The sequence below is a fragment of the Rhizopus delemar genome, genomic scaffold, assembly GCF_000149305.1.
Source record: "Rhizopus delemar RA 99-880 supercont3.12 genomic scaffold, whole genome shotgun sequence".
Classification (NCBI taxonomy): domain Eukaryota; kingdom Fungi; phylum Mucoromycota; class Mucoromycetes; order Mucorales; family Rhizopodaceae; genus Rhizopus; species Rhizopus delemar.
The window spans coordinates 720692-745931 of NW_027137838.1; the positions used below are offsets into that span (position 1 = coordinate 720692).

Here is a 25240-nt window from a genome sequence, read left to right on the forward strand (position 1 = left end):
GCGCATTTGCTTTTTTGATTGAGCTAGAAGAAACAAATGGCTTGGTTGTAGCGCTTGGACGAAGGTGGTGCATAGAAGAGCCAAATTCAGGTTCCAGTCTTTTAGAGTCCAGACGCAAACTCGATGTGGAGAGGGCGCTGAAGATGTTGCTGTCGAAAATAAATTTTTGCGAGTTGTCCAAATCAATAATACAGATATTGGTTGTTTCCTAAATTTCGTCGCCTGTGGGGGGCACTTCAGTTGGAAACTGTGCCATTAAAGCGTTCAGAGTGAGTTTTTTGATGTTTTGAACGACTGTACAGTTAAATACAAATGACTAGCAAGATCTCTCTCTCTTTTTTTTTTTTTTTTTTTTTTTTTTTTTTTTTTTTTTTTTTTACCAACAGACATCTTGTAAAAAGTTGGGTATATGCTGCACGTTGATGAAAGCCCAAATCTCAATCTTCGTTCAGCAGCTTCAATTGAATTTTAGTGATTTCTGTACATTTGTTGGTTAACAAGGGTGTCATATTGATTTTGCTAGTAGAGATAAGATACTACATGGCATCGTTATTGATTTCTATTTTAGTTTTGCTGTGATTGATTTGCTATCGTTATTGTTCATTTCTGTCTCTTTCAAAACGTTCTTGAGCTTTTCTTCTTTCACTTTGACAACAAATCAAGCAGTAAAAGGAACAAATTTAACATTAGCAAAGTTAACTATACCCATCGTGAGCACGTTTCCCTTTCATGAAAAGACTGTTCATGCTCAGTTTGCTTTTAAGACTTCAATTTTGTCTTGACATTAAAACTTAGTTAGTAAAAACACTAATTGGTGTCTTTCTGAAACTTACAGTGGGTTAAAAATCAACGCTGCTAGCAAAAGCCTTCCAGTTAAAAAGGTAATGATTGACTACAGCCAGATTGAGGTACAAGCTATTCGTGAAGTGCTTGATGACTTGATCAATATATTATTTCGCGTTTGGAATATGAAGAGAGTATGGGAAAAGTGCATGAGACATGAATCAAATTGGTTAATAGACAATAAAAAGCGTATAAGCATATGCTACAACTTGAACTATTTTAAATGCAGTAGATATGTTGTCAGTTTTGATTGTTTTAGGATTAATTTCAGGAAAGAGATCCCTTCTTTTTCTGTTTATTACAATGAACAAAGGATATTATGAGCTCATTGTTGGAGAAGATATACGTGTTGATTACCAATATACATTGAATCATATTATAATCAGTTAAAGTCGCATTACTCTGATCACACTAGAAATATTCGTATGAAATATTCGTATGGATAGAATGATTATAGTCTTTTACAAGTTGTGTCATTGACTATCGACAAAATGCTATACGGTGCAATAAAAACATTTTTATCCAAAAAAAAAAAGAAAGGGCAAAGAGCATCAATACTGATGAATCAATTTATATAGTCACTAAAAACCCAGACGGTGTAAATTATTTGATTTTTTTTTTTATGTCAACATGGCTCAAGCATTCTTTTAAACATGAATTCTTTTCAGTTGTATATCTTACAAGATGGTCTGATCAAATGACCCATAGAGAAAATCTCTCAAATTATTTTTTCCTCCGCCTTCCAGTAATTTCTATAGATCCGATCCTTGGTGATCAATGTCTCGAGCGGAACGGAATCAATATGCTTGATGACACCTTGATTTACTCCTTGATCAATCAAAGCTTTGTCCTAGTCACCCTAGTCAACAATGAATAACATGCTATTGATTGTCTTGATATGTGTCGCCCACCTACAAATGCCAGAAACTACGAATCGTTCCCCCTATTCATCCTTTTGATTTCTACTACGCACAAACCACCTTCCTTTTAAGCATGACTGCTTGATTCGCTGGTCTACTCTATGCGGCATTTTGCGTAAACTTGATTGGCTTTCTCATCATAATAAACTGCCATCACACTCTTCATAACCAAGATAAAGACTCTTTACTTTGTCACCTCAAACTTCTCACAAATATTTACTCAATTTGTTCCCTATTGATGCTCTTCTTTCATTTTTATACTGGATTCTACATGAATTTTTATTTCTTTGTACTCTTCTTTTTGATCTGGTCTGAGTGAAACGATGTTTACAAGGCATCATGCGCCTACTGCGGTTGTGTAAAATACAAATAAATGAAACAACTGTTTAGACGCATGTTGTTTCAATCTCCAAAATAGTCTCCAGGAATGACCATTACACAGCCATGTCCAAATATCTTTGAATCAAGAAAAAAAAAACAAAACATTACTGTGATCAGCTGAAGTCACATCCACATTGATCGGACCTTTACAGCAGTAACTAGAATCACTTGTTCCGACAGGTTTCAACCAAGTTTACAAAGTAATCCCAGACAGCACACACACCATCGTCTGTCACCTTAACATTACCCACCTTTATCAATGCTTACAACATTAACTTTATCAGAATTGATGAGACTCATCCATCGAATATAATTATTTGTCTTTAATAAGTAAGATGAGTGATACCAGAAAGTATCTTTTCAGTGCTCAAATGAAGATAAATGCATGAGAGCTTGCTTTGTTATTGGATATAATCCCATCCGTTGCATTTGTAGGCAAAGATATATGAAAAAGCCTGATGCATCTCACAATTTGGACTACACAACCGCGTGCACTTATGGTTGAAATGAGAAGCCAAACGATAAGCAAGCAAGTCAAAGGATCATGGCCTTATAGCTGATAGATACATGTACTGCAGCAAAGCGCACTGACCAGAAAAGGAAAAAAAAAAAAAAAAGGGGAATCAACAGCTTTCATGTTACTTTTTGTACAATAAACCTTGAACTATGTGAGTCATCTATTCACATGTGTAAAAAGGCACAGCAGATGCAATCAACACAGGAATCAATCTTTTTTTTTTTTGCGAATTCTTTTATGACATGTTAATACAAATCATGACTGACATATTTTTTTTTTCGGAAAACATGAAATAAAGCTTATTGTCTCCTTTTGAACTTTTTTAATATTTTTAGAGTATTGTAATCATTGCTATACTGTTTATGTTCAATTAAGCTGTCATTGCCCCTTATTGTTTTGTCATGAGAGCATATTATAAAAGCTGTGTTTTGTAACTACTGTATACTTTATATCATTTTTTTTTTGTTTAGATGCCAAGCTTTCGCTGCTAAACAAAGACTATTTTCGTTTTATGATAGAAATGGATTGAGTGACTAGACCAGACGCATAAAAAGAGATTTATTTAACATGATTTATTTACTAATACAAAACAGATTAGATGATCAAAAGTGTAAGGCTTCATGGTTTCGCATCTAAAAGTGGAAAATGATGGATAAAAATAGCATATACAAGTGGAGATAAATTTAATACAAAAAAGAGCGCGTATTTCTAACAAAAAGGAGATGTTGCTGATGGATAGAGATAGACATAAACGGTAGGGTCAAACGATTGAATATGAAAGGATATATTCGCACTAGTGTGCAAAAACAATGAATTAAGCTGTAATGAGTGATAATGCTAGGCGCTAAGCAAGTTGTAGATAAACATTTTTTTTTGTCAATAGTACGAATTCTAATAATGGCCAAATCTAATTGGCTTTTTGGGTGGACTTTGTTCTTTTCGGCATGGTGTTCCTGATTTTACCAACTTTCTCACTTTTTGCTCTTCTTTCTTCACATTACACCGTAAAGCCGTGTGACATTTCCTATGTCGAGTCAAAGCATCCTTTCTACTGAATCCTTTACTTTGACATCCTGGAAAGTCACAAAGAAAACTGCGTTCCCCAGTGTGGCACACTTGATGGCGGGCTTGTTCCTGTGGCCGTTTAAATGATCTCCCGCAGATACTACAAGGATATCTTCGCTCCGTTTTCTCTACCGTCTGATTTCTACTCTTCTTCTTCTTTTGGGTATCATCCGCATTGTCACTGGTTAATCTGAAAGGCCGTTTGAGGGATTGTTTTGGTTTGTTCTTGACGGTGTCCGGATGAGGAACAGATGGTGAAACCAGGGTATGCCCCGCTCTATTTTTCACATCGTGCACTTTTGTCCTCTGCTGATGAGGCCGGGTCATGTACTTATTTTCTGCATAGGGTGCCTGACTGATGGTTAAGGATTCAAAATGAGGTAGGATAGACGATAGATTAGGCTGACTGTTGAGTGGTTCAAAATAGGGATAGGTCGGGCTTGTGGTCCATGACAGGGTTGGATCGTATGAGCTAGGTTCTGTCAGTACAGATGAGTTAGATGTACTGCTGCTAAAGCTGCTGTTGAGTTTCAGACTCTCTGCTCCTGTTTGAAATGGTGCGTCTTGAATAAGGGCTGGTAGCATCTCTGTAAAGCCTTGGTACATCTCGTCCTCTTTATACATTTGGAAACCATCGGTTAAAGGTAAAAATGCTCCAGTATAATCATCAGAATAAACATCCGTTTCTGGCATTTGCATCAACTGGCCCATAAGGATTTCAAATACATTTTCATCCGACATTTTTGTAAAAAACACAAAAAAGTAAGAGAACTGCGAAAGAAAGCAAAAGTTGTACAGTATTTGTCCTTTTTTTTTTTTTTTTTTTTTTTTTTTTTTTTTTAAACAAAACAAAATGAAAAAGATCAACCTTTCTGCATGGAATTCTGTGTTACGACATTCGGATTGTCATTTTTACCTCAATCCATCGTCAACTCAAAAGGAAAAGTTGATTTATGGCGCAGTTTAGGGTATTTTCGTGATACGTTTACATCTTGATTTTTCAAAATACATATTTTTTTTCTATTTAGGACTATTTTCTCTATTGTGTTTAATCTAGACCCATCCTCCTGCACAACGTATTTGGATAAACCAGAAAATATAAAACATTTCTTGTTTATATGTAAAAAGTAAAAGATAATATTTATTCTTAAAACAAGGTGCCATACATAAGTGGCACGTATTCTTTTTTTTTAAAAAGTTGAACAGATTTAAAGTTTTGCCAAACCATTCTTATAGTCCATTATTCCTATCACTGAACTTCTTGGAGTAGCATATAAGCAAAATGAAGTAGACATAAAATGGATCCAGTGAATGAAATACATGGTATAGATGTCATATTATCTTTCACATCGTCTGATTATGTTTTTATTGTATCAGCCAAAGGATTAGGATGGATTTAATGATGTGTGCAACTGTATTACATCCTTGTAAAGCCTATTCATGTTGACTTTCCGTTTTGACTTTTATAGTGTGGAGCACTGGAATATACCAACCCTGAAGCAGTGTGACAAACAGCGGAATCCTTTTGATCCGGAATGATTGAAAATAAAATGACGAGATGGCATAAATCAAATGTTTTACTTTCTTTTTTCTATTTTAAACATTATTCCGATTCTAACCTGCCCTTGTGTTTGCAACTTATTTCTCAAAAGAGCCAGTATGGATGTGTACCAGCCTCAAAGATCCAATACAAGGAATAGTTACAAGTGTCGGCCGTAGAGAATCATTCAGTACCTATTTCACAAATCCAACTTTTACTTGCCAGTTTCTAATAAACATTCACATGGCGAGCTTGAGATCCTTTTATGTTCTTGATATCTTTTTGTAGACATATTGAAAGCAACCATTTTTATTTCAAATTGTAATTGATGTATCTGGAAAGCAATCACGTAAAATATTTACATCAATCGTGTCAGTTACTGTCCTCAAGCTACACATTCTCTTGTGTAAACAGCGAATACACACAAAGAATATTTTTTGAACCAAGAATTTATTTATATACAAGTAACTGTAAATTTGAAAAACAATGATGGGATAGCAGGGGTATTTAGAACGGAAAACAAAAAAGGGGAATCAAAAAGAGGTATGAGAATAGGTATCTTCATCCTTCAATCTTCCTCTTCACAGTCAGCTTCCAGATCTTTCAAGTTTTCATCTTGACATGCGACACATTTGTCTGTCTGCCTCAGCTGTTGCTTTAAGCGGTCCATAGGAGAGTTAGCGGCACAGTCAAATGCATTGTATTCCTTATCTGTGGACGATTGTGCTTCTCTACCTTCTAGGCTCCAATCCGGTGAAAGCTTCAGTAACGCAGGGTCTAATAGGCTATTCCCACATACTTTACAAGCTACTTTATCCAAATACCATCCTTTCTCATTTTTGCTAGCCATTTCTTGCAATTTTACAAATAGATCGTGATCAAATAAACAATCTGTCACTTTCAGTAATTTGTCTTTGTGTTCATAGCTATTTAGCATATCAAAAAAGATGTGCTTAAAATCGTCAAAAGTTGTCTTTCCTCTTGATCTGGAATCAATGACTCTTAACAAAAGCCATATAAAAGATGTTTGTGATGAAGCAGACAGCAGATAGGATGTTAGAATAGATTGGACAAATGACTTGAAGGACAATATTATTCTCTGATGAGCACTTGATAGAACATCACCACTTTGAAACATACTGTGTATTTCAACTAAACCTTCAGCATATGCGTCTAGCAACCTGAACCATAAATCTTCGGCTTCTTTACGTATATCTTCATCTTCTTTATTCTCTCTTGATGCTTCGCCAGCCAAGCTGGTCTCATTTTCTAAAGTTGGTTCTGAAAGGCTGCTATCTTGATCATCAGCTCCACTGCTGCATTTCAAACGAATGGTCGTATTCATCCAATAGTTTTCACACAGTTGAGTGCAAACTCGAAGGATATTGTTCAGTCCCATGAGACAGCAACCGACTCTCTCATTTTCTTCAAACGTCCAAATAGAAGGTGACGGATGACTTTCTAATAATTGATCAATGGTTTCTTTTCTTTCTTTTGCCATCTTTAGCATTTTGTCTAGCGCTCCTGGCGTGTTGCCATTCTTTTCCATCACCCATACAACTGCATCCATAACACCATGTTTTTCACAAATCTCTTTCATCTTATCCAAAGAAACATTGTCTCCAAGTCGAGTGCTAAAGTAATTGTAGACACCCGATGGATCAAATCGACACATGAGTTCAACGTAGCGTTCTTGTATCGCACCGCTCACGTTTGATAGTTCATTCAAAGGGCTCTTGCTTTCAATTTCTGAATAGGGCTCCAACAGCCCATGAAGGTAAGAAAACACACGCTTATCAGCCGTTGCGTGATACTCATCATCATCAAATTCTTCATCTTCCTCTAATCGTCGAATCACATCTTGATGATCCCCATTTCCAAACATCTGGACAATCTCTGCTGCCTTTTGACCATCAATCTCTACGAATTGAGAAATACGAACCATGAACACACGAATGATGTCCTCCTTTTGTCTTTCATTCAGATCGCTCGTCAACAAATCCTGAATACAATCAAACACCATCTCCCGTCTTTCATCATCCTTCAAGTAAGTTTCCACCAGCTTGCCAAATTTTTTGTCTTGACGATACACGTCTTCGAGTACCTTCCAAAAACCAGCTTCTTCGTAGAGTTTGACGGTCTGCTCTTGACTCGTTGGCGTGAAGACTGTCAGCAGGTTTTGAATCGCTCTTTCTCTTTCCGTATGTGTATTCGCGTCATGTTCCTCTGCTAAGCGTATCAGCACTTTGTTGAGTGTCTTTGGTGGCAGCAGGATAAAAGTAGTGTATTTGTGTAAATTGGAGGCGATGAAGATATACAGCAAGATGATATTGTCGTTGGAGAAATAGTTAAAATGACTGGCGTGATCGCTGGCAACGGAAGTATTCACTTGAAGGTTGGATGGTGCTGATCGACTATTCGTAGCAAGAGATTGTATTGTGGAAGCCGATATAGACTGCTTCATTCTAGGAGGAGGTAAGCAGTTTCCTGTCAAACCACCACCAACGACGTCTAAGAGCGTGTTGATAATGATTTGTCGAGAGATTACTTTTCCAGGCACTTCATCATCAAACTTGGAACTCAAGATATCTTCCCCACCGTTTAGCCATGGATCTTCAAAGGCAATCGCAAGGGATTCTAAGAATTTCTTGGTATTGAAGCGTAAAAGGAGTCGTAAATAAGGGTAAGTAGGTTCCAGGACAGTTTCATCTTCATCTACTGTCAAGATCAGCTTGCCACCCACTGGAGGCCACACGACACAGCGACCAGAAAAGAGAAATGAGTACACTGCACTCCTTGCTTCTCCTGCTTCATCCGCAGCCGTGACACCCGATCCCTCAGGAAATGATCTTCCAGTGAGGATCAACTTGAGATAATCATATATTTTTTCCGCATTTTGTCTTTCGTGCAGCGTTTGCTGTTCATCCGAGTGACCTCGCAAGACGAGGCGAATCACCTTGAGCATCTCTACAAGCGGACTTACGTAGTCGTGCATGTTCTTGTTCCAGACATACATCATCGCTTCATACATACCATCCCGATGGCACATGCTTACGATTTGATCAATATCCAAACAACGAGGGTTCACATGCCAAATGACCTGCTCAAGCTCATCCAGCAATCTCTTTTTGCTATAATGATCGACCAAATCCTTCATGACCGACGGAGGAATATCTGGTACACGATCCTGGATGATACAAGGTTCTAATGCTTCGAAAAAGACACCGTGTACTTGGTTATCTGAAAAATGCTCATAGACCGTATCAAATAAAAACTCGAGATTCCCTATGCTGAGACATGCCTCAATGCAGCCTCGGGCCAGATTGCGCATCAACGCGGTCTCTCCACCCCCTACTTCATTGGCCATATCGTTATAGGTCCGTTTGGAGGAGAAGGTGTAGCTGAGTGAAGCCTTCAAGAGCTCCATCAACTTTTCACCCACAAGTGCCTTTCTTGCTTTTTCCTCCTCTGGTAAGCCAATCACGGTTTGTATATCCATACCGTTATAAAATGAAGTGGCCAATTCGATGCTTTCCAAAATATCTCCCGCTTGAACAAGCACACGTATACGATCTGTCCACGATAACAGTGTACCCACGTAAATCTGTTGAAGACCCTGTGAAAGCATATAAAATTAGAATCATCCCTTCAAGAGCGTCAAGCTTGATGCGTTACCAACAAAAACATCTTTCCCTTGTAGCTTTTAATAGAACCAAAATAAGCCATTTCTACCGACTTTAGTTCATTTTCTCTTGATGGTTCGGCTGCTACGTTGGCTGGGCTAGTCACCAAATCTTTCAAAGGGGTGTTAAACCAATCGTGGTAAACCAGCTGTTTGTTTTTTATAGTGGTGCATTGAGCTTCGACCATATTCTTTGGATCAAACAGAATCATTTCTTCATTGGGGGTAAATAGCACAAGTATCTATTTCTTTTATGAGCTGTTTCCTCATGCTTTAGGCTGTATATGTGTATTTTACCTGTCTATTGATCCACTGAATGCTCACAATAGGCTCTTTGCATTTCCACTCTCCAACTTGAATAAATTCCAAATTGACAGCGTATTTTGTAGCCTTTGTGTTTGAACGTGCTTTCTCGCTTGCCTTGGCAGTCGTGTTACTTTCCACAGAGATTTGAAAAATGAACAGATGATTTCCCCAGGCAAAGGCAAGCATAGGATCATTTTGACTGCTATCTCCTCGCTTCAAGACAGGTAGCCAAGCCAGAGAGCCCGAAAGTCTCTCGACGACTGCCTTTGATCCATCTTCTGCCTGCTGCTTCAAAAGTTTTGGCTTTGAAAACTTGAATAAAGTCTGTGGGGTAGGTTTCAATCCAACGAGAATCATCTACGTATCCTATGAATACCAAAACCAATGGATCTGTTTTTGCCTTTTTTTACCTTGTAAGGGGTCAGGAGAGCAACAAGGCCAAAGCTTTCTGCTGGATGAGCTGTTTGGCCAAGAGGTAAATGTTGCATCGCAAAAACAGTACTCGGCTTTCTTGGCTTGGGTTGACGGCCACTGTTTGCTGATGGCCTTTGATACCTTCCAAGGATACGAGTGGAATGAATACCGTTGAACATGATGATTTTGTAATGCATATGATAAAAAGCCATACCCTGATCATCTGCAGAAACAATTTCTGTATTTTTGACTCCTGCGAATCCAATATGCAAAATGGAGGCACCTTGAACATGCCCTTCTTTTCGTGAGGTACTCTGCATTTGAGATTGGGATTGACAGGCAGGTAGAGGGTCAATGATACGTATGGGATACATTGGCTTTCTGATATCCCAAATAATAATATGTCCTTGAGAATATCCACAGGCGATGGTAGTATGGTCTGAAGATACAGCTAAAGAAGTCACTGCGCCTATTTCAAAGGCTATGGGTGGAAAGAGATATTAATGTAGGTCTATTCTTTGGAGCTTTTCTGGCTTACCTTTATTGCCATCTCCCAAGATACATATCAAATTTTGGGAATAATCGTAAACAAATACTAAACTGCGAGTGGTACCAATAGCAATCACACCACTGACAGTCATAACTGAAATAAGGCCGCTCTGCTTAATGTCGTCTGAGTACAATTGGTTTGATAGCTTTAAGAGGGGTGTCCATTTGAATGCTTCCCAGGGCTCAGCTGGTATGTTGTTGATGGTAAAGTCTGAAGAAGTGAATGACTCATTTTGTGTGTTTGTGGTAGTTACAGAATGCTGTGATGGTGCTTGTGGTAAGAGAGATGATAACAAATGTGGGTCACCCAATTTGGATGCTGATGTGTCTGAAGGGGAATCCTGTACATGCATGAAAAGATAAGTACAAGCTTCAATAGCGAAAAAAAAAAGGTGCTTTACAAAATGTAATAAAGTAGAATCAGTATCTATTGTATTATCCTCAATATCCGAGCTATCAGTCTCATTCAAAATATTTTCAAGACTCAAGTAGTTTGCTAAATGTAAAGCAAAAAAGATAAATAAAAGACGAGCGACCGGTAAGAATACGACAACAACTGTACCTTTCTTTATAAATTCTTCATAAAGACCAATTTCTTTTGACACATCATCTAATAAGTGAGCTATTTCCTGCTTTTTCTTTTTACTAATCCTGTTTGTATTGTTTAAGAGTAGGCCACCATTCAAATGAATATAAAGATCGTCTCTTAATTTGTAAAGTTCGTTGAGGTTCATCTGAATAACTGTATCTGACACACTTGGTAAATCCAGTTCGGGAATAATAAGTGTATGGAATCTTTGCTCTAACACAGCCAATGAGGGTACTCCATTAATGAGTCGAGTTTGATAAGGAATAGCATCCAGCACTTTTGATAGAGGATCGATGCGTTCAAATGGTTTGGGTGATAATAACGGTTGATTAAAGGAGGATTGAAGAGGTGTATTTGGTCTATAGTACATCAGTGTTCATGTGTTTATTTCGAGTTTTTCTTCCAGAAAAGAACTTACATTGAATATTCTCCTTTGCTGCTTGTTATGGAATTGACGGATTGAGACCTGCGATGGCTCATGAAGTTTCTTAGGTTAGCTAAATATCGAATGGCTAATGAGCGATCCTCTAAAGCAACCCTCAAATCCTCAGGCAATTCGGCGGTGGCTGTGTTGAGGTCAATATCGATTTGGTTCAACAAGTCTTCTTCTTCGTCTTCTGAGCTTTCTTCAAGCACTTCTTTTAATAAAATATCATAATCTCTTCGGAACCGACTTGTGTTTATGCTGACACTTGGTTTCATTTCAGGTACCGGTAAACCTTCACTGTTCGAGCTCATTGTGTTATGTCAACAGGTCGAGTGTTTCTTTTTTTTTCAATGCTGTAACAAAAGAAAGAAGCGTGGAAACAAGAAGGTACCTCCGTTTTTATTGCAACGCGGAGCACAAACAAAACTGTGGTGGTGACACGTGATGCTGCAGTCTGTCCAGAAAAGATTAGACATTTTTTTTGTTGGAAATTGGATGATTAAAGTCTTGGAGAGGTGTCATGATAAATCTCGAGAATCATGTAACCAAAAGAAGGACTGGTTTTCTACTTTCTGCTGCTTGAATCTTGCATAAAGGGAAAGATAAAACTGAGCATTAAAAAGCTTAAGGATGAAGGAAACTTGGTTTCTGATGATAATGTTACTCAAGTTTATGTAAAGGATAAATTTGGCAATTCTTTTAACATTAATTATGCACCCTATTGCTACTAATAAATCTCTTACAGAACAAGATGTAGAAAAGATGACTAAAAATTAAAAAGAATGGCTTGAGGTAGATAAAGTGAAATAACATTTTCTCTGGTAACGTAAATAAGCTTGTACACACTATAAAGATTCAAAATTCAATTTTTTTTTTATTTACCTATCGCTATTAATCCTTGTCAATTCTTACTCTTTTCTGTTGCTTGAGGATATATAGAGTGTCTGCAAAGATATTCTGTGTATGCGAGAGCTTTAATTCCTTAAATGCCTGAATAAAAATAGATGAAGATGCATTGTATCTTTTAATGGTGGACTCTATCCAGACTTTCAACCATTGGGACTAAAGGTTGTTTTTAAAATACTTTTCAAAGTAAAAATACAGTAAGCCGCATTTCAAGACAGTGATGATTTGCAATACAATTTTAGCAATTTTCAAACATTTAAGCACTATCAGTTCCTTCTCTGGTTCTCTATTACCAAACGGGTTTTATTCATTCAACACACAAGTTTCCGTGATGAGAGAGAATAAAATAAATAAATGATCTTTATTAACGTTGAATTTTCAATTGGTTAAATGCAGCAGCAGCTTCTGGGTCCAAGTTAAAGTTTTTATGCTTTTTACCAGTTGTCGCTGATCTTTTCAACTTGGGTACATCAGGAATAGGACTGTTCTCAGGATTTTGACTTGCCCAATCATAAGAAGGAACGGTAGCGCTCTTTACTGCCATGATACTATTCTGGTGATGACGGGGATTGATACTAGTGTCTACTTTAAGACCCTTTCCTTGGAATTGGGCTCTATAACTTCTTTCGGTTGGCGTTGATTTAGAGAGTTTCATAGGAGGGGCCTTGGTAGTAGTAGTAGTAGTAGTAATAGTAGTATGATGTGATATAGAAGACGTACGTTCAGGCAATTTATTTTCTTGCACAGGGTCATTCTCGTACTCATCAAGGGATAGGATATAGTCACCTTCATTTGCATGTGCCATAGATGCATAGTCTATCTCAGTAGGACTGTCAGGTGAGGTAATAGTCATGGCATATCTATCATTGCTGGATGAATGGACATCGTTTTGACTGAAACCATATTCAATATCACCCGTAATGGCAGAATTGTTATGTAAATCTTTGTTTGCAAAAATATCGTTATTATTCAATATCAAGTCTTCCAACACGCAATCCTTTGCCCATTCTCCAACAGCATTTTGTGCATGGTTTAAATCTTGAAAGATAGCAGGTGTAAATATTAACGTCAAGTTGCTGATGGTCATTTTATTCTTTTCTACAAAAGATTGTATTCTACACAAACAGGTTACAACTAAATCTAAAAATAGTGGTCTATCTCTACCTTGACAGATGAGCTACAAGTGCCTTTAAAGTATCATAATTAGCAGGAGGTAGCTTTAATAACCTTGTTAACAAATTCATCAATCGTAATTCTTGGTCAGGTATTTCTATCGAGGGATTTAGTTCGTTGTCAGACAGCAACATGCAAGAACCTACGTGAATAGATGAGCCTTTCATCTAGCTTAAAAGGAAACAAGGGTGTCTTGAGCTCCCTGAGAAATATTTTGATGACAGACGCAATACTAAATATATCCTCAGGCACATCGTTCTGGCCAATGACAACCGCTTCTTCATCTCGCTCAAAAGCATGCTTGATCTTTTCCATGTTGCTTTGTTTGCCAGAGACACGATAGATGCCTTCTTTTTCTAAACCATCCAATCTTTCGATGGCCTCGATACATTTAGTGATCAACAGAGGTGGTGATCGGCCTCTTTGTTGAGCGTATTCAGTTAAAGATGTACCAAAGATTAAGTCTAGAGCCATAACAATCATTAATATCTGCCTGCAGCTTTCCTTTATGCTTCTTACCTTTGCATTCACCCACATGATGATTTTTGTAATAGACAGGTTCTGGCTTTGGGTATTGTTGCAATATGGACATGCTTGCATATTTATCTGTTTCCAGCTGAGTGTCTGTGTTTTCAATGATGTCAAGCATTGAACTGAGTGGCTATCAATAGTGTGTTATGAACCATGTGATCATAGATTCTGTAGGGGTACATCTGCTTACTTTTTGTGCTTTTTGCAATTGTTCAATATCTGCCTTCAGTGCTATCGTTAAAATATCCTTGATTTTATTTGATTTCTCTTTAAGCACATGTTGAACTTGTTTCATGATATGTTGGTTGGTTGCGTCCATCTTGATTGCCAGCGTACTTATTTCACGTACAACGTTTCTATAATTTGTATCTATTCAGGGTCAGTTTTGGGTGCATACCCACTTCTTTTCTGAATTACCTGCTTCTGCTACTTCCACTTTTAGTTTGGCTATGCGAATGTTATGTCTCGTTGGATCCTCTGGCTTGTTCAAGTGCTTCTTCATGAATCTTTCAATTCGACTTTGCTGTGTGGGTAGTGATGAAGGGGATGTGTCTGGTTCATTGGGTGACACCGTCTCTTCTTGTGACATCTCTCGCTTTAATAAAGGGAATGATGTGGCTGTTGTTGTACTAGGTGTGGCTAACATGGGTGTAGTAATAGCCATGCCTGTTGATTTCTCAATTTCCTCCCATTTTTGTTGATAAGTTTGCTGTGCTTTGGGTAATTTTTTGAGTCGATTAAGCAGGTATTCTTGATTTGTTTGGTGCATCCAATACTTGTTTTTATCATACATCTTCTGCTGTTCACTCTGTTATAAAGTAAATATATAAAATGGGCAGCAACACATAATACACAACTTGCCCTGAACTCTTTTAATTCTTCCAATTGTTTCTTTAATCTTTGCAGGTACTGCTCTCTGAATGGTTTATATTCATCTGTCAGGTCGACATAACTCAAAAAGCATTTTTGTATTCCGATTGCATTCTCCTTGTTGGGTATAGCTTGTGCATCGTTAGTTAACTGAACAAGGTCTGCAAGGTACTTTTCTTCGAGAATGATTCTGTCAAGCATGATTAATTGGTATGGATTGTGTGTATATTATGTAAATGTACCTTTGTCCTATGTATTGTATTATATAGTCTAAATCTCTTATGATTACGTTTAAAATGATTGCGTCGATATACTGAGAAGGTGCTAAAACTGTGTCTAAAACTGCTTTATCCTGCCCTGAAATCTAGTTTATATTAATAGACACTCCAGTATCACTGTTATTTTGCTTACTTCTTCTCTTGTACTTATCGGCGGTACCTTAGTTCGAGATGGCTTACTATTTGAGCTCATTTTGAAATTATATATAAACTGATGAAAAGAAAGGAAAAAAAAAGACGATCAAAAGTGGAGAAAGAAAAACCAAGAAAATAGTGCTAGCGTAACACAAATGTGTGACAATGAACCAATTCTTTTTTTTAATTTTATTGTGATCTTCCCTTGGATGTCCTTCTTTCAACTTCTGCCTTCTTCATGTACTTTTCAAATTCAAATGTAGGGTCTGGTTGGACAAATGGGTCATTTAATAATTGTTCTGCAGTTGGCCTTTCTTCAGGATTACTATACATGAAGCTGTTAGTTTAAAAATACAAAAAGATCAACTTCTGTGAGCTTTTACATCGTAAAGCATTTAGTGAGAAAATTCTTTGCGGATTCAGGAATATCTTCTGGTATAGGAGGTGCTTGATATTTACCAAGCTATTTTATATGTAAAATTATAAGTCAAGTCGTGAATAAACAAAGAGTCACTTACGTTGTATAATGCAGCCAACATGTTTAGATCTAACCAAGGATGATTTCCAGTCAACATTTCAATCACAGTACATCCCAAGCTCCAAATATCCACTTTAGCATTATAATTTGTTCCCTTGACGACTTCAGGAGCCATCCAGAACACCGTGCCTCTCATGACTGAATTATTTGAATGAGGATCATATGCCTTGTCTTGTCCACTTAATTTAGAGAGTCCAAAATCCGTAATTTTACAAATCCCATTTTGGTCCAATAGTATATTACCCGCTTTAATGTCCTATAGAGTTTACATTCAGAAAAAAAAAAAGAAACATGTGCTCATTCACTTACTCTGTGTAATATGTTACGGTTGTGCAAGTAAGCTAAACCCGACAAGATTTGGCGAGTGAAAAATTGAACAAGAGCCACTTCAAATCGACCTGTTTTAGAAAGACAGGAAGCGATGCTTCCACCAGGTACATATTCTAAAAAGATATTGATATGACCTTCTTCCTCATCCACATTATATCCCAAATATTGTACAATGTATTCATTATCCAAATCCTCTAATAATGAAATCTCTCGAAATAGACCATCCTTAATTTCTCTTAATCCAGGCTTCGCATAGTCGGACTGTGTGGTTGGCAGATCGACTTGTTTGACCGCTATCCATTCACCTGCTTCCACATTTAACGCATGGTACACTCGCCCAAAAGAGCCTTTTCCAATCAACTCACCACGAATCCACCGCAACTTTTTGGATTCTGCCACGAAAAAATAAAATTAATTTTCTGTAAAAACTCGTTCTCCACGTCCTTACTTGGTAATTCTCCAGGCTGATGCACATTGGCATTCATGCCCGGTTTCACTTGTTCTACGGCTCGATGCCACATCTTGGTACTACGTCTTCGAATCAAGTGATTGGCTCGAATCACATTGACCGCATTCACTGCATTTCGCCAGTTGCGATGGGCTTCGTTGGCAACGTGACGAATCGATTTCTTGTGTCGTTTGGGTAAGAGCGGACTGGGTTCAACAATGATCTCCTTGTCAAGATCATGACCAGGTAAATACTTGTCAATGTTCTTGTAAAGTCGTTCGACCGACGGACGCTCGGCCCAGTGATTTTCTTCAATACCGGATGGAGAACAAGAGGCTGGTGTAGGGGAGGCGCTTCGGATACCTGTATCCACATGAAGTCCTCTCCCTTCATTCTCGTGAAATCGAACAGCCCGTTTTGGTTTTTCTTCCGTCTTGGAAGAGATGCTAGGGTGTAAATTAAGATTTTCCGAACTAAACTGCTGTGTCTCTTCTTCCTCTAATGTTTTCGGTGGGACAGCCCAAAGGGAGGATGCAGTCGTCGTCGTCGTCGTGCTATTGAGCTGAGTCGAGTTGCTTCCTTCTATGGCCTTGGGAGGAACAGCCCAGAGGGAGGAAGAGGGTTTATCGGGTCGAGAGGATGGGATGAGTGAATCACTGGTGGATTTGCTTACTTTGGGAGGAACAGCCCATAGAGAGCTTTTTTCCTGGGATTGTGAAGCAACCCAAGCTGGTGGTTGAGATACTATGGTGTTTTGATTCCAGTTGTCAGTTACAATTTCGGGTGTAGGGTATGGTTGCGGATAATAGGTTGTATCAATTGTGTTGCTTCTTTGATGTTGTTGATGAGCTGCCCAAGCTCTGTTGTTATTAGTCAATCCATTTGGATTTAAATTTTCTTGGTGATAATGATTTGGCAAGGCAAGATGCGCTGAATGATTGGCTGGCTTTCTATTAGAGTTGTTATTATGACTATCATAGGTCTATAAAGTGCATACCTTTTATGAGTGGGTGCAAAATCACGATATTTTGTCCCATCAATACAATACGTTGTATAATGTCCTGACTTTGGCTGTACTAATATTCGGTTGGTTGAACTGTGGTCTGAATTTTGGCAGATGAATGAAAGTTCATTATCAAACAATGGCACGTCTATCATGCATTGTTATTTAAGGTATTTATGTGTATGTACAAATAGTTTTACTCGGATGTTTTCCATTTTCATGAAAAAACAAAAATTTATTGCATTCGACACCTAAACCAAGCTTTCTTAAAATGGAAGTCTTGATTAAACGAGGATCTCTCATTCCAGTAACTTGTAAACTGTGAAAAGTATCGGAATCTGTTGTGACATGAATGCTTGTTTCCTATTATCGCATTAGAAAACGGTTTTTCTAACTTCTTAATTTTACTATCGTATTCGGTCGTCTTGTAGAAGAATTCCAATTACTCGTGTTATTGTTTGTTATGTTTGTTGAACGGGCTCTACTGTTGGTATGTCTTGCTGCTGCTGAGCCAATAGGGAGTTTAGTTGGTATAGGAATGTTCTTGACTAAATTCAATACATGTTCATTGGTGGATGATTTTCTTTCTGGTATTCGAGGTGTCATTGCTGACCTATTATTGTATGGTGATGCATAATGATCCTTTACCTACAAAGGTAATTAACAACAAGCTTTTGTATTATTATTATTGTTGTTTTCATTATTATTACTCGTGTGATGGACTTTATGGATTGTATAAGTTTATTTCTTTCAGGTAACGATAATTCGTTTTGACAAGTCATCAAGTATGAAGAATCAAAGTCCAAAAAAGCTCTTCCGCTAATCCTGTTAGCTTTTTTGTTGTTATAATTAAATAATAAAGAGTAAGTGGGTTTACACACATGTCAATATATACGGAGAAAAAGAGAAAAGGAGAAAATAAGTGAAAGGAACTTATATTCTGTACCTTTGAAGATTTCAATGGCGGATCTAAAGTTATTGATTTCGAGCCATTGAATGACTCGTTCGAGTGTCCAATATTCTTCCATATATTATAAGAAAAAGAAAGACAATAATTGTTACTATTTGATCTGCTTATGTAGCAATTATACTTTCCTTATGGAGTTTACTCTTAATTTGGTATTATAAAATGAAATTTTATGATTTGCTTATAAACTCATACACACACCCATCCACATCCCGTAATTCAGATGCACACACAAAAATGAGTTTATTTCAAATTCATTTAATATTATACCAGTTACCTTGTATTTAATTATCTCTTTTATAATTTAATTCAATATCGATTCATTTTATAGAACAAGAGCGAAACAATTTGACTGTTGCCAGCTTCAAACCACAATTTATTAGTGCTGTTAAAATTGATCGTCCTTGGTTAGGAACAAACTCATTTGTTGTCCCTTCGTGAACCTGTCCAAATATTTTTAAATGCCGATTATTTCGTCTTGTTATTAAAACTGGGTTTGTTTCTAGAACAAGAAAGTCTTCTCTTTGTCTGTGTTTAAGCAAATGAAATTGTATTTTATAAAACCTTCATCTTTTCTTTATTGTTCAATTTAAATAAAAAAAAAGTATTTATTATCATAGCACTATGCTAATCATTGTATCTCTCATTATAAGCTTATTACTACATTTTTAATTAAAGAGCGACCAGAGAAAGCAGTCTATTCTTTTTGCAGATCCTAAAAAAGGGGAATTGTTTTCCTTACATACTTGTTTACGATAAATATTTACATTGTATTTTTTAATTAAAATAAGCAATTATAATACATGTATTTCAATTGGCATAGTTATTGTTCTTTTTTTTTTGTCATAAGGAATTAAACTTTTGATAAAGAAAGCAGAATAAGAGGACGACGAGAGTAAAAAGAGGGAAACAGACCGCGTGCCTTATTTTATGTACGTCCAATCTGATTGGATAAATTGTTTTTTTGTAACCCCGTTACTCCTTTATTTCTTTTTATTTTCTGTTCTCTTCTTTTCCTTTATTCATCATCTCTCACTCTTTTAATTTATTACATATATAAACATGGCCCACGTACGAGAAAATACAAGAAGAAAAAAGAAAACGAAGCTAAATATTTATTTATAGAGACTTGGAGGACGTAGAAAGAATGTAAAGAAAGGATTCCAATTTACTTTGATGGTAGTTGGTACGTTTGTGTCATATTTTTATAAAGTAATTACTAAATACCTTTATAGGTGCTTCTGGTACTGGCCGTACAACATTTGTTAATACTCTTTGTGACGACCATGTTCTTTCAAAAAAGGAATCTGACAACCCTGAAGACGCACATAATGAAGAAGGCATCAAAATTAAACCAGTCTCTGTTGGTAAAAAAAAAATCAGAAAAAAATAGAAAGAGAGTGAATTATTAATGACAATCTTTTATTTTTTCAATAGAATTGGATGAAGATGGTGTTAGGTAAATCGTGTAATTTAAGGAGTATCATAAAGGGGTGTAGTAAACAACGTTTAATTTGTGTAGAATTTCTTTGACTATTGTTGACACACCAGGATTTGGTGATAATATTGATAATGAAGCATGGTATATTACCCTTGACAACAAAAATATAAAGTAATGTAACACAATTGTTATATAGTTTTCATGAAATTGTTGCTTATTTAGAAAAGCAATATGATGATATTTTAGCAGAAGAATCGAGAATTAAACGTAATCCTCGATTTAGAGATAATCGTGTTCACGCTCTCTTATATTTCATTTCACCTACTGGACATGCGTAAGTTGTAAAAATATATTAAAAATCCTGTGTTAATCAAGTATGAATTGCATTATAGTTTACGTGAAATTGATATTGAATTGATGCGTCGTTTAAGTCCTCGTGTGAATGTGATTCCTGTCATTGGACGTGCTGATTCTCTTACACCTCAAGAATTAAAAGATTTCAAAAAGAGAGTAAAGTCATTTATAGCAAGTAGATGATGGAGTGCTTATGCTTTAGAATAGATTATGGAAGATATTGAACATTATAATATTCCAATTTACAACTTTCCTTATGATGTAGAAGAAGATGATGAAGATACAATTGAAGAAAATAGTGAATTAAGAGTAAAGGGAATTTTTAAGTGTCAGTAATTGTATTAATTCTATTTTAGGCTCTTTTACCATTCTCAATCATTGGTAGTGAAGAAGAAATTACTGTCAATGGTCGTACTGTGCGTGGTCGTCAATATCCTTGGGGTGCTGTTGAAGTGGATAATCCCAAGCATTCCGATTTTGGTCGTTTGAGATCTGCTTTACTGAGTTCTCATTTGCAAGATCTAAAGGAAATTACTCATGATATCCTTTATGAAAACTATCGTACTGAAAAATTATCTCGTACTGTTAATGGTGGTGATCAAGAGTAAGTTGAAATACACATTTCTATTTTCTATTGTGTTTACATATTATATTAGGGACGCTTCTCTAAATGCTGAAGATATGGCCTCTCAAAGTGTTAGATTGAAGGAAGAACAATTAAGAAAGGAGGAAGAAAAGGTATAAAAAAAGAAAAGGAAAAAAGGCTTTATGCTTATATACAATTAGCTTCGCGAGATTGAATTGAAGGTTCAACGTGAAATTCAAGAAAAGAGAGCTGAACTCTTGAGTAAAGAAGAAGCTTTACGTAACTTGGAAGCCAGATTAGCACAAGCACAACTAGCTGATTAAAATATATAATATAATAATCCCCCATGTCACAGAAAGAGAGAGTCATTACTATTATTATCCATTCTATAAACACTGTTCTTTAATGATAATACCAATTACAAATACTTTTTTTTTTTAAAAAAAATATACCTTTGCTTTTTCAGGAACATTGCTTATTCCATACACAATTTTTCTTGAAATCAGACTAATAGTATAAGGCTGTTTGAGATTGAAGAGCAAAATATATTTGTTGTTTGATATTATACAAGTCCGCAGAAAAGTGGAATTCACAGTGTTTGGATCAATTGTTGAAATATATTTTATGAAATCTGCGGAAACCAATAAAAAAAATGTTACAAATCAGTTCTATTGTAGATCTTTGCAATGATAACTACATAGCACTTGGCATTAGACAATAATCAAAGGATAAAATTACATCCGAAAGGGTTCCAAACTATGTCACAAAACCTGTCTCCTCCCTTTTTGTTTATAAAAAGAAAAGGAAAACATCCTCACGGTTACTCAAATAAAACAATACAAACGTTGGCGAAGAAGAGTCTGAAAATGTGGTACGTACCCGTCTATGGCACAGGAGATATTTCTAGCTTAGTTTTTACATGTCATATGTAATTTCCCACCCCTGAAAATAATTTTCGAAAAACTTGATAATATGTTTAGCTTGAAAGCTCTAGGGAAAAAGGGAAAAAGGGAAAAATGGAAAAAAGCATCTTTTTTATTATGCTAAAGAAAAATCAAGCGTGGCTCAGAGAGCTAGTACCACGTTTTTAGACTCTTCTTCGCCAACGTTTGTATTGCCATGTTTTGCACGGTAAAATTTGTAAGTAATTTTCCCAAAACAAAAAGAAGTTTGATGTGTATCTAACAAACACTGTTGCCAATAACTTACGCAGGTGAAAATATTCTTGAACGCGGAAAGGTTGGGTTTCCTTGTCCTGCTTGTCAAAAATATTTGAAGATTGGTGCAACGTTGAATATTCATTTAAAAAACATCAATTATCTTGTGGTTTCATCTTCGATTCCACAGTCAATATTCCAAAAGAGCCAGTTGTCCATGACACATCTGTGTCTGTTGCAACGAAATCACCACTTGAACAAGATGTACTCAAATCGTCAGCTGCCATTGCCAGTTATTTGTCGGCCACTACAAGCAACTTATCAACGGATGTCTTGCCTCTCAATGTAGACATGTCCTCAACAAATAATAACGTTTTTAAATTGGACTTCCCTGTGCCTATTGAATATGATCGTTTCATTTTCGAGAACATAGATATGTCCAGTTGCTTTCACGATTTTCAACTCCAAATCAAGAGAAGACTCGACGAAAACAAGCATTTGACGTTGGAAGAAAACGTTCAACATCTTTTGACCCTTTCATCTATTCTTCTTTTGAAACCTGGCCGAACGCACACGGATTTACACGAACACATCACACTCAACCAATGCAAAAATTTGCTGATACATCTTCTAAACAGTAACGGTATCACCAGCCAGATGTTTCCTAGTGCAACAAAAGAAAAGCTTGAAGGAATTGTCCATAATCTGGTTGACAACGTATCAAACGTAAGCTCTTGCACATTTTAAAAACATATAGATAATGTAAAAGGCAATAAATTGTTTAACCTCTTTAGAATATCGTCAGCGATTCTGGTCAATCCTCACGTCTCGTTGCATCATGCAAAATCGCAGCATTAATCGAAGAAGATGTAGCATTTAATTCAACTAACAGGTTTTTATTAGCCGTAAGAAACATGTAAGTTTAAAAAAAGTAATAATACATATGAGTCTAACGCTTTTATAGGGTAGAGACTCTTCCTCGGTTTGTCATTGAAGATGGACCACAAGAAACAGAGCTGACCACCCAGTATCTTCAAGCCGCTCTTGTACCTTTGTTTGAAAGCATCGACGAGCATATTCTTTTCTGATAGTAATGGGGCATACCTGAAATTGATAAAAATGTAACCAAACTCAGCAATCGATCTCTAACTTAATTCCACATAATAGGACATCTATTAATGATAATGACAAGGTTGTTATTTTACGGCCGAATGTGTCGATTAATATTGTGTACGGTGCCGCACTAGGTCAAAGATTAGGCTGCGGTGAAGTCAAGCCTCAGCATCAAGCATTAAATCATCGACTTGCTGGATCAGATCTCGTTCGCGCCGCACATTTAGCGGAGACCGCGTCAGACAAGTATAAAGCTATCGCCACGTTTGCCTTCATTGTTGTGGGTAAGTCTTTGCTATGTCCAAAGAATCGATTGTGTTTTTAATAATTTCTTTCGGAATACAGTGTGACCAAGCAAATGATAATATTGGTACCAATGATAATTGCGTCTTGTGAATCCCTATTTTGAATCTATTCAGCTTTTTGAACCTTATTCAATATTTGGACCTTATTTCAAAAATCGAACCTTATTTCAAAAATCAAACTTTATTTCAAAAGTCGTACCTTACTTCAAAAATGAAATCTTATTTTCCTTTATGTATAAAATAGACAAGTTTTTATTTTTATTTTACTTCACTTCTCTTGACTTCTTTTATATTTACTTATCTTAAACAATTTAAATATATTTTATCAATAAACCAAGTATCTTTATCTCTGAATCTTTTGGTGTATCACTCTTAAAACACAAGCAATACAAGTCCCTTGAAGCAAATTATCTTCATTGTAAACACTTTCAAACCTCTTATTAGATTACTATAAACAAGCCTGATCTACTTAACAAGATCTGGTAGTCACTCACAACAAACGAATCCAATATCAATACTTAACTCAAGTCTTGTTTTTTTTTATTCTTTTTTATCAACTTTATTCTATTTCAAAACCGTTAACTCTTACAAGCCATTAAAGGAAGAAAAATTACAACAGGTAATCACGCAACTTTTTACGTTTTGCATCGTGCCAAGGCTAATATGTATACCATGAGTGAAGTCGAACATATTCAATCACCCTTAAAGCTTGCTGATATTCACTTATTCATTGCTCAATCGAGCAAAATTGCAAAATTATACCAAGCTTTGAGCATGTTCGTAATTGCGGTACTCATGATTACGACGATCATCCACCAACTCTAAACGATCACATGTTATTGGAAGCGATTCATTCCAAAACATCATGCAAAAGAAAATACATTTCTTCTCATTATAGTCATTGAAAACAATTATGAATAAAAGGTATGTCTCCTTTCTTATCGAAAATATAGTTGTAAAATATCATAAAACATACTTAATGTCGTATTTGGGTATACCTCTTGCAATTAGGTTGCACCCATATATAATATAATTTACTAAATACACAATAATATAATACATGTATTATATTAGATAGTGATTTACAGAGGCTTTACCTAGTAAAATTTATAATTATATACTAGAGTTAGAATTTATGAGATTTTGTGAGAAATGATAATGTATAATAGAGAGCTTGTGTTCAAAATAAAGATGGAGGGAAATATAATATGAAGTTAACTCGGCTTTACTTTCAAAATTGTGAAAAAATCAATGATTATACTTCAAAGACCTCCAAAACTAATTTATTTTTTCTGCAGTTCTCGTCATGTTTTTTTTATAGTCTCATATAAACCAGAATGTTTTTTGCAGCCTCATAAGTTGGTATGTTTTTTTGGATGGGAAAATATTATATGGGCTTCAATGCTTTTTAAAATGGATGTATTTTTATTTGAATTTGATAGCTGTTACTGTACAGTGATGTTTCTTACATACATTTAAGAACATCAAGCGAAAATTTATTCTAAGTTCTCGAGCAAACTAGTTTGCATTAGTTTTTTTCACAGCATATTCAATCATAGTTACAATAAAACATCTGTCTCTTCTTTACTTTCAGGTCACGTATCTATTGTTGTCCTTGTCCAAGCTTTATGTACGCTTAATATGATATAAAAAAACGATCTGAATCATGATCAACACTAGTACTGTTGCAAATAGAGTATTTGTTACTGACTCTTATTACGCACAACTGTACACTCTTAAAATTATACATATCAGTAACTTCTGCTCTTTACTATAATTTCTAGAACATCACTTTTTACGTTTGTACAATAATATGAATTAAGAATTCTGAATTATTTTTTAGCCAGTCAGTTATAATGAGGTTACCATCTA

General features: G+C 36.1%; 7 protein-coding genes across 7 annotated transcripts; 3 read left to right on the forward strand and 4 right to left on the reverse strand.

Annotated features, from left to right (window-relative positions):
- Positions 1–3475: 3475 nt before the first annotated feature.
- Positions 3476–4467, reverse strand: RO3G_13556 (uncharacterized protein; the record flags this gene model as incomplete). Its single annotated transcript, XM_067668140.1, has 2 exons — positions 3476–3505; positions 3859–4467. The coding sequence occupies 2 exons, from the start codon at positions 4465–4467 to the stop codon at positions 3476–3478; spliced, it is 639 nt and encodes a 212-aa protein (XP_067524241.1).
- A 1367-nt stretch (positions 4468–5834) lies between these two features.
- RO3G_13557 (uncharacterized protein) lies at positions 5835–11544 on the reverse strand (the record flags this gene model as incomplete). The annotated part of the gene is made up of 6 exons (XM_067668141.1): positions 5835–8882; positions 8942–9097; positions 9246–9611; positions 9665–10149; positions 10207–11165; positions 11225–11544. The coding sequence occupies 6 exons, from the start codon at positions 11542–11544 to the stop codon at positions 5835–5837; spliced, it is 5334 nt and encodes a 1777-aa protein (XP_067524242.1).
- A 959-nt stretch (positions 11545–12503) lies between these two features.
- Positions 12504–14914, reverse strand: RO3G_13558 (uncharacterized protein; the record flags this gene model as incomplete). The annotated part of the gene is made up of 6 exons (XM_067668142.1): positions 12504–13273; positions 13459–13776; positions 13832–13973; positions 14034–14074; positions 14261–14651; positions 14696–14914. The coding sequence occupies 6 exons, from the start codon at positions 14912–14914 to the stop codon at positions 12504–12506; spliced, it is 1881 nt and encodes a 626-aa protein (XP_067524243.1).
- A 401-nt stretch (positions 14915–15315) lies between these two features.
- Positions 15316–18051, reverse strand: RO3G_13559 (uncharacterized protein; the record flags this gene model as incomplete). The annotated part of the gene is made up of 8 exons (XM_067668143.1): positions 15316–15451; positions 15510–15589; positions 15645–15920; positions 15974–16386; positions 16443–17392; positions 17440–17593; positions 17646–17808; positions 17854–18051. 8 exons carry the CDS (start codon positions 18049–18051, stop codon positions 15316–15318), a joined length of 2370 nt encoding a protein of 789 aa, XP_067524244.1.
- Positions 18052–19474: 1423 nt separating this feature from the next.
- RO3G_13560 (uncharacterized protein) lies at positions 19475–21116 on the forward strand (the record flags this gene model as incomplete). Its single annotated transcript, XM_067668144.1, has 11 exons — positions 19475–19483; positions 19538–19598; positions 19648–19779; positions 19850–19871; positions 19935–19994; positions 20050–20187; positions 20246–20363; positions 20415–20516; positions 20564–20811; positions 20864–20945; positions 20994–21116. The coding sequence occupies 11 exons, from the start codon at positions 19475–19477 to the stop codon at positions 21114–21116; spliced, it is 1095 nt and encodes a 364-aa protein (XP_067524245.1).
- Positions 21117–22385: 1269 nt separating this feature from the next.
- RO3G_13561 (uncharacterized protein) lies at positions 22386–23490 on the forward strand (the record flags this gene model as incomplete). The annotated part of the gene is made up of 5 exons (XM_067668145.1): positions 22386–22676; positions 22745–22866; positions 22915–23004; positions 23118–23347; positions 23483–23490. The coding sequence occupies 5 exons, from the start codon at positions 22386–22388 to the stop codon at positions 23488–23490; spliced, it is 741 nt and encodes a 246-aa protein (XP_067524246.1).
- Positions 23491–24040: 550 nt separating this feature from the next.
- Positions 24041–24193, forward strand: RO3G_13562 (uncharacterized protein; the record flags this gene model as incomplete). The annotated part of the gene is made up of 1 exon (XM_067668146.1): positions 24041–24193. The coding sequence occupies one exon, from the start codon at positions 24041–24043 to the stop codon at positions 24191–24193; it is 153 nt and encodes a 50-aa protein (XP_067524247.1).
- Positions 24194–25240: the final 1047 nt, after the last annotated feature.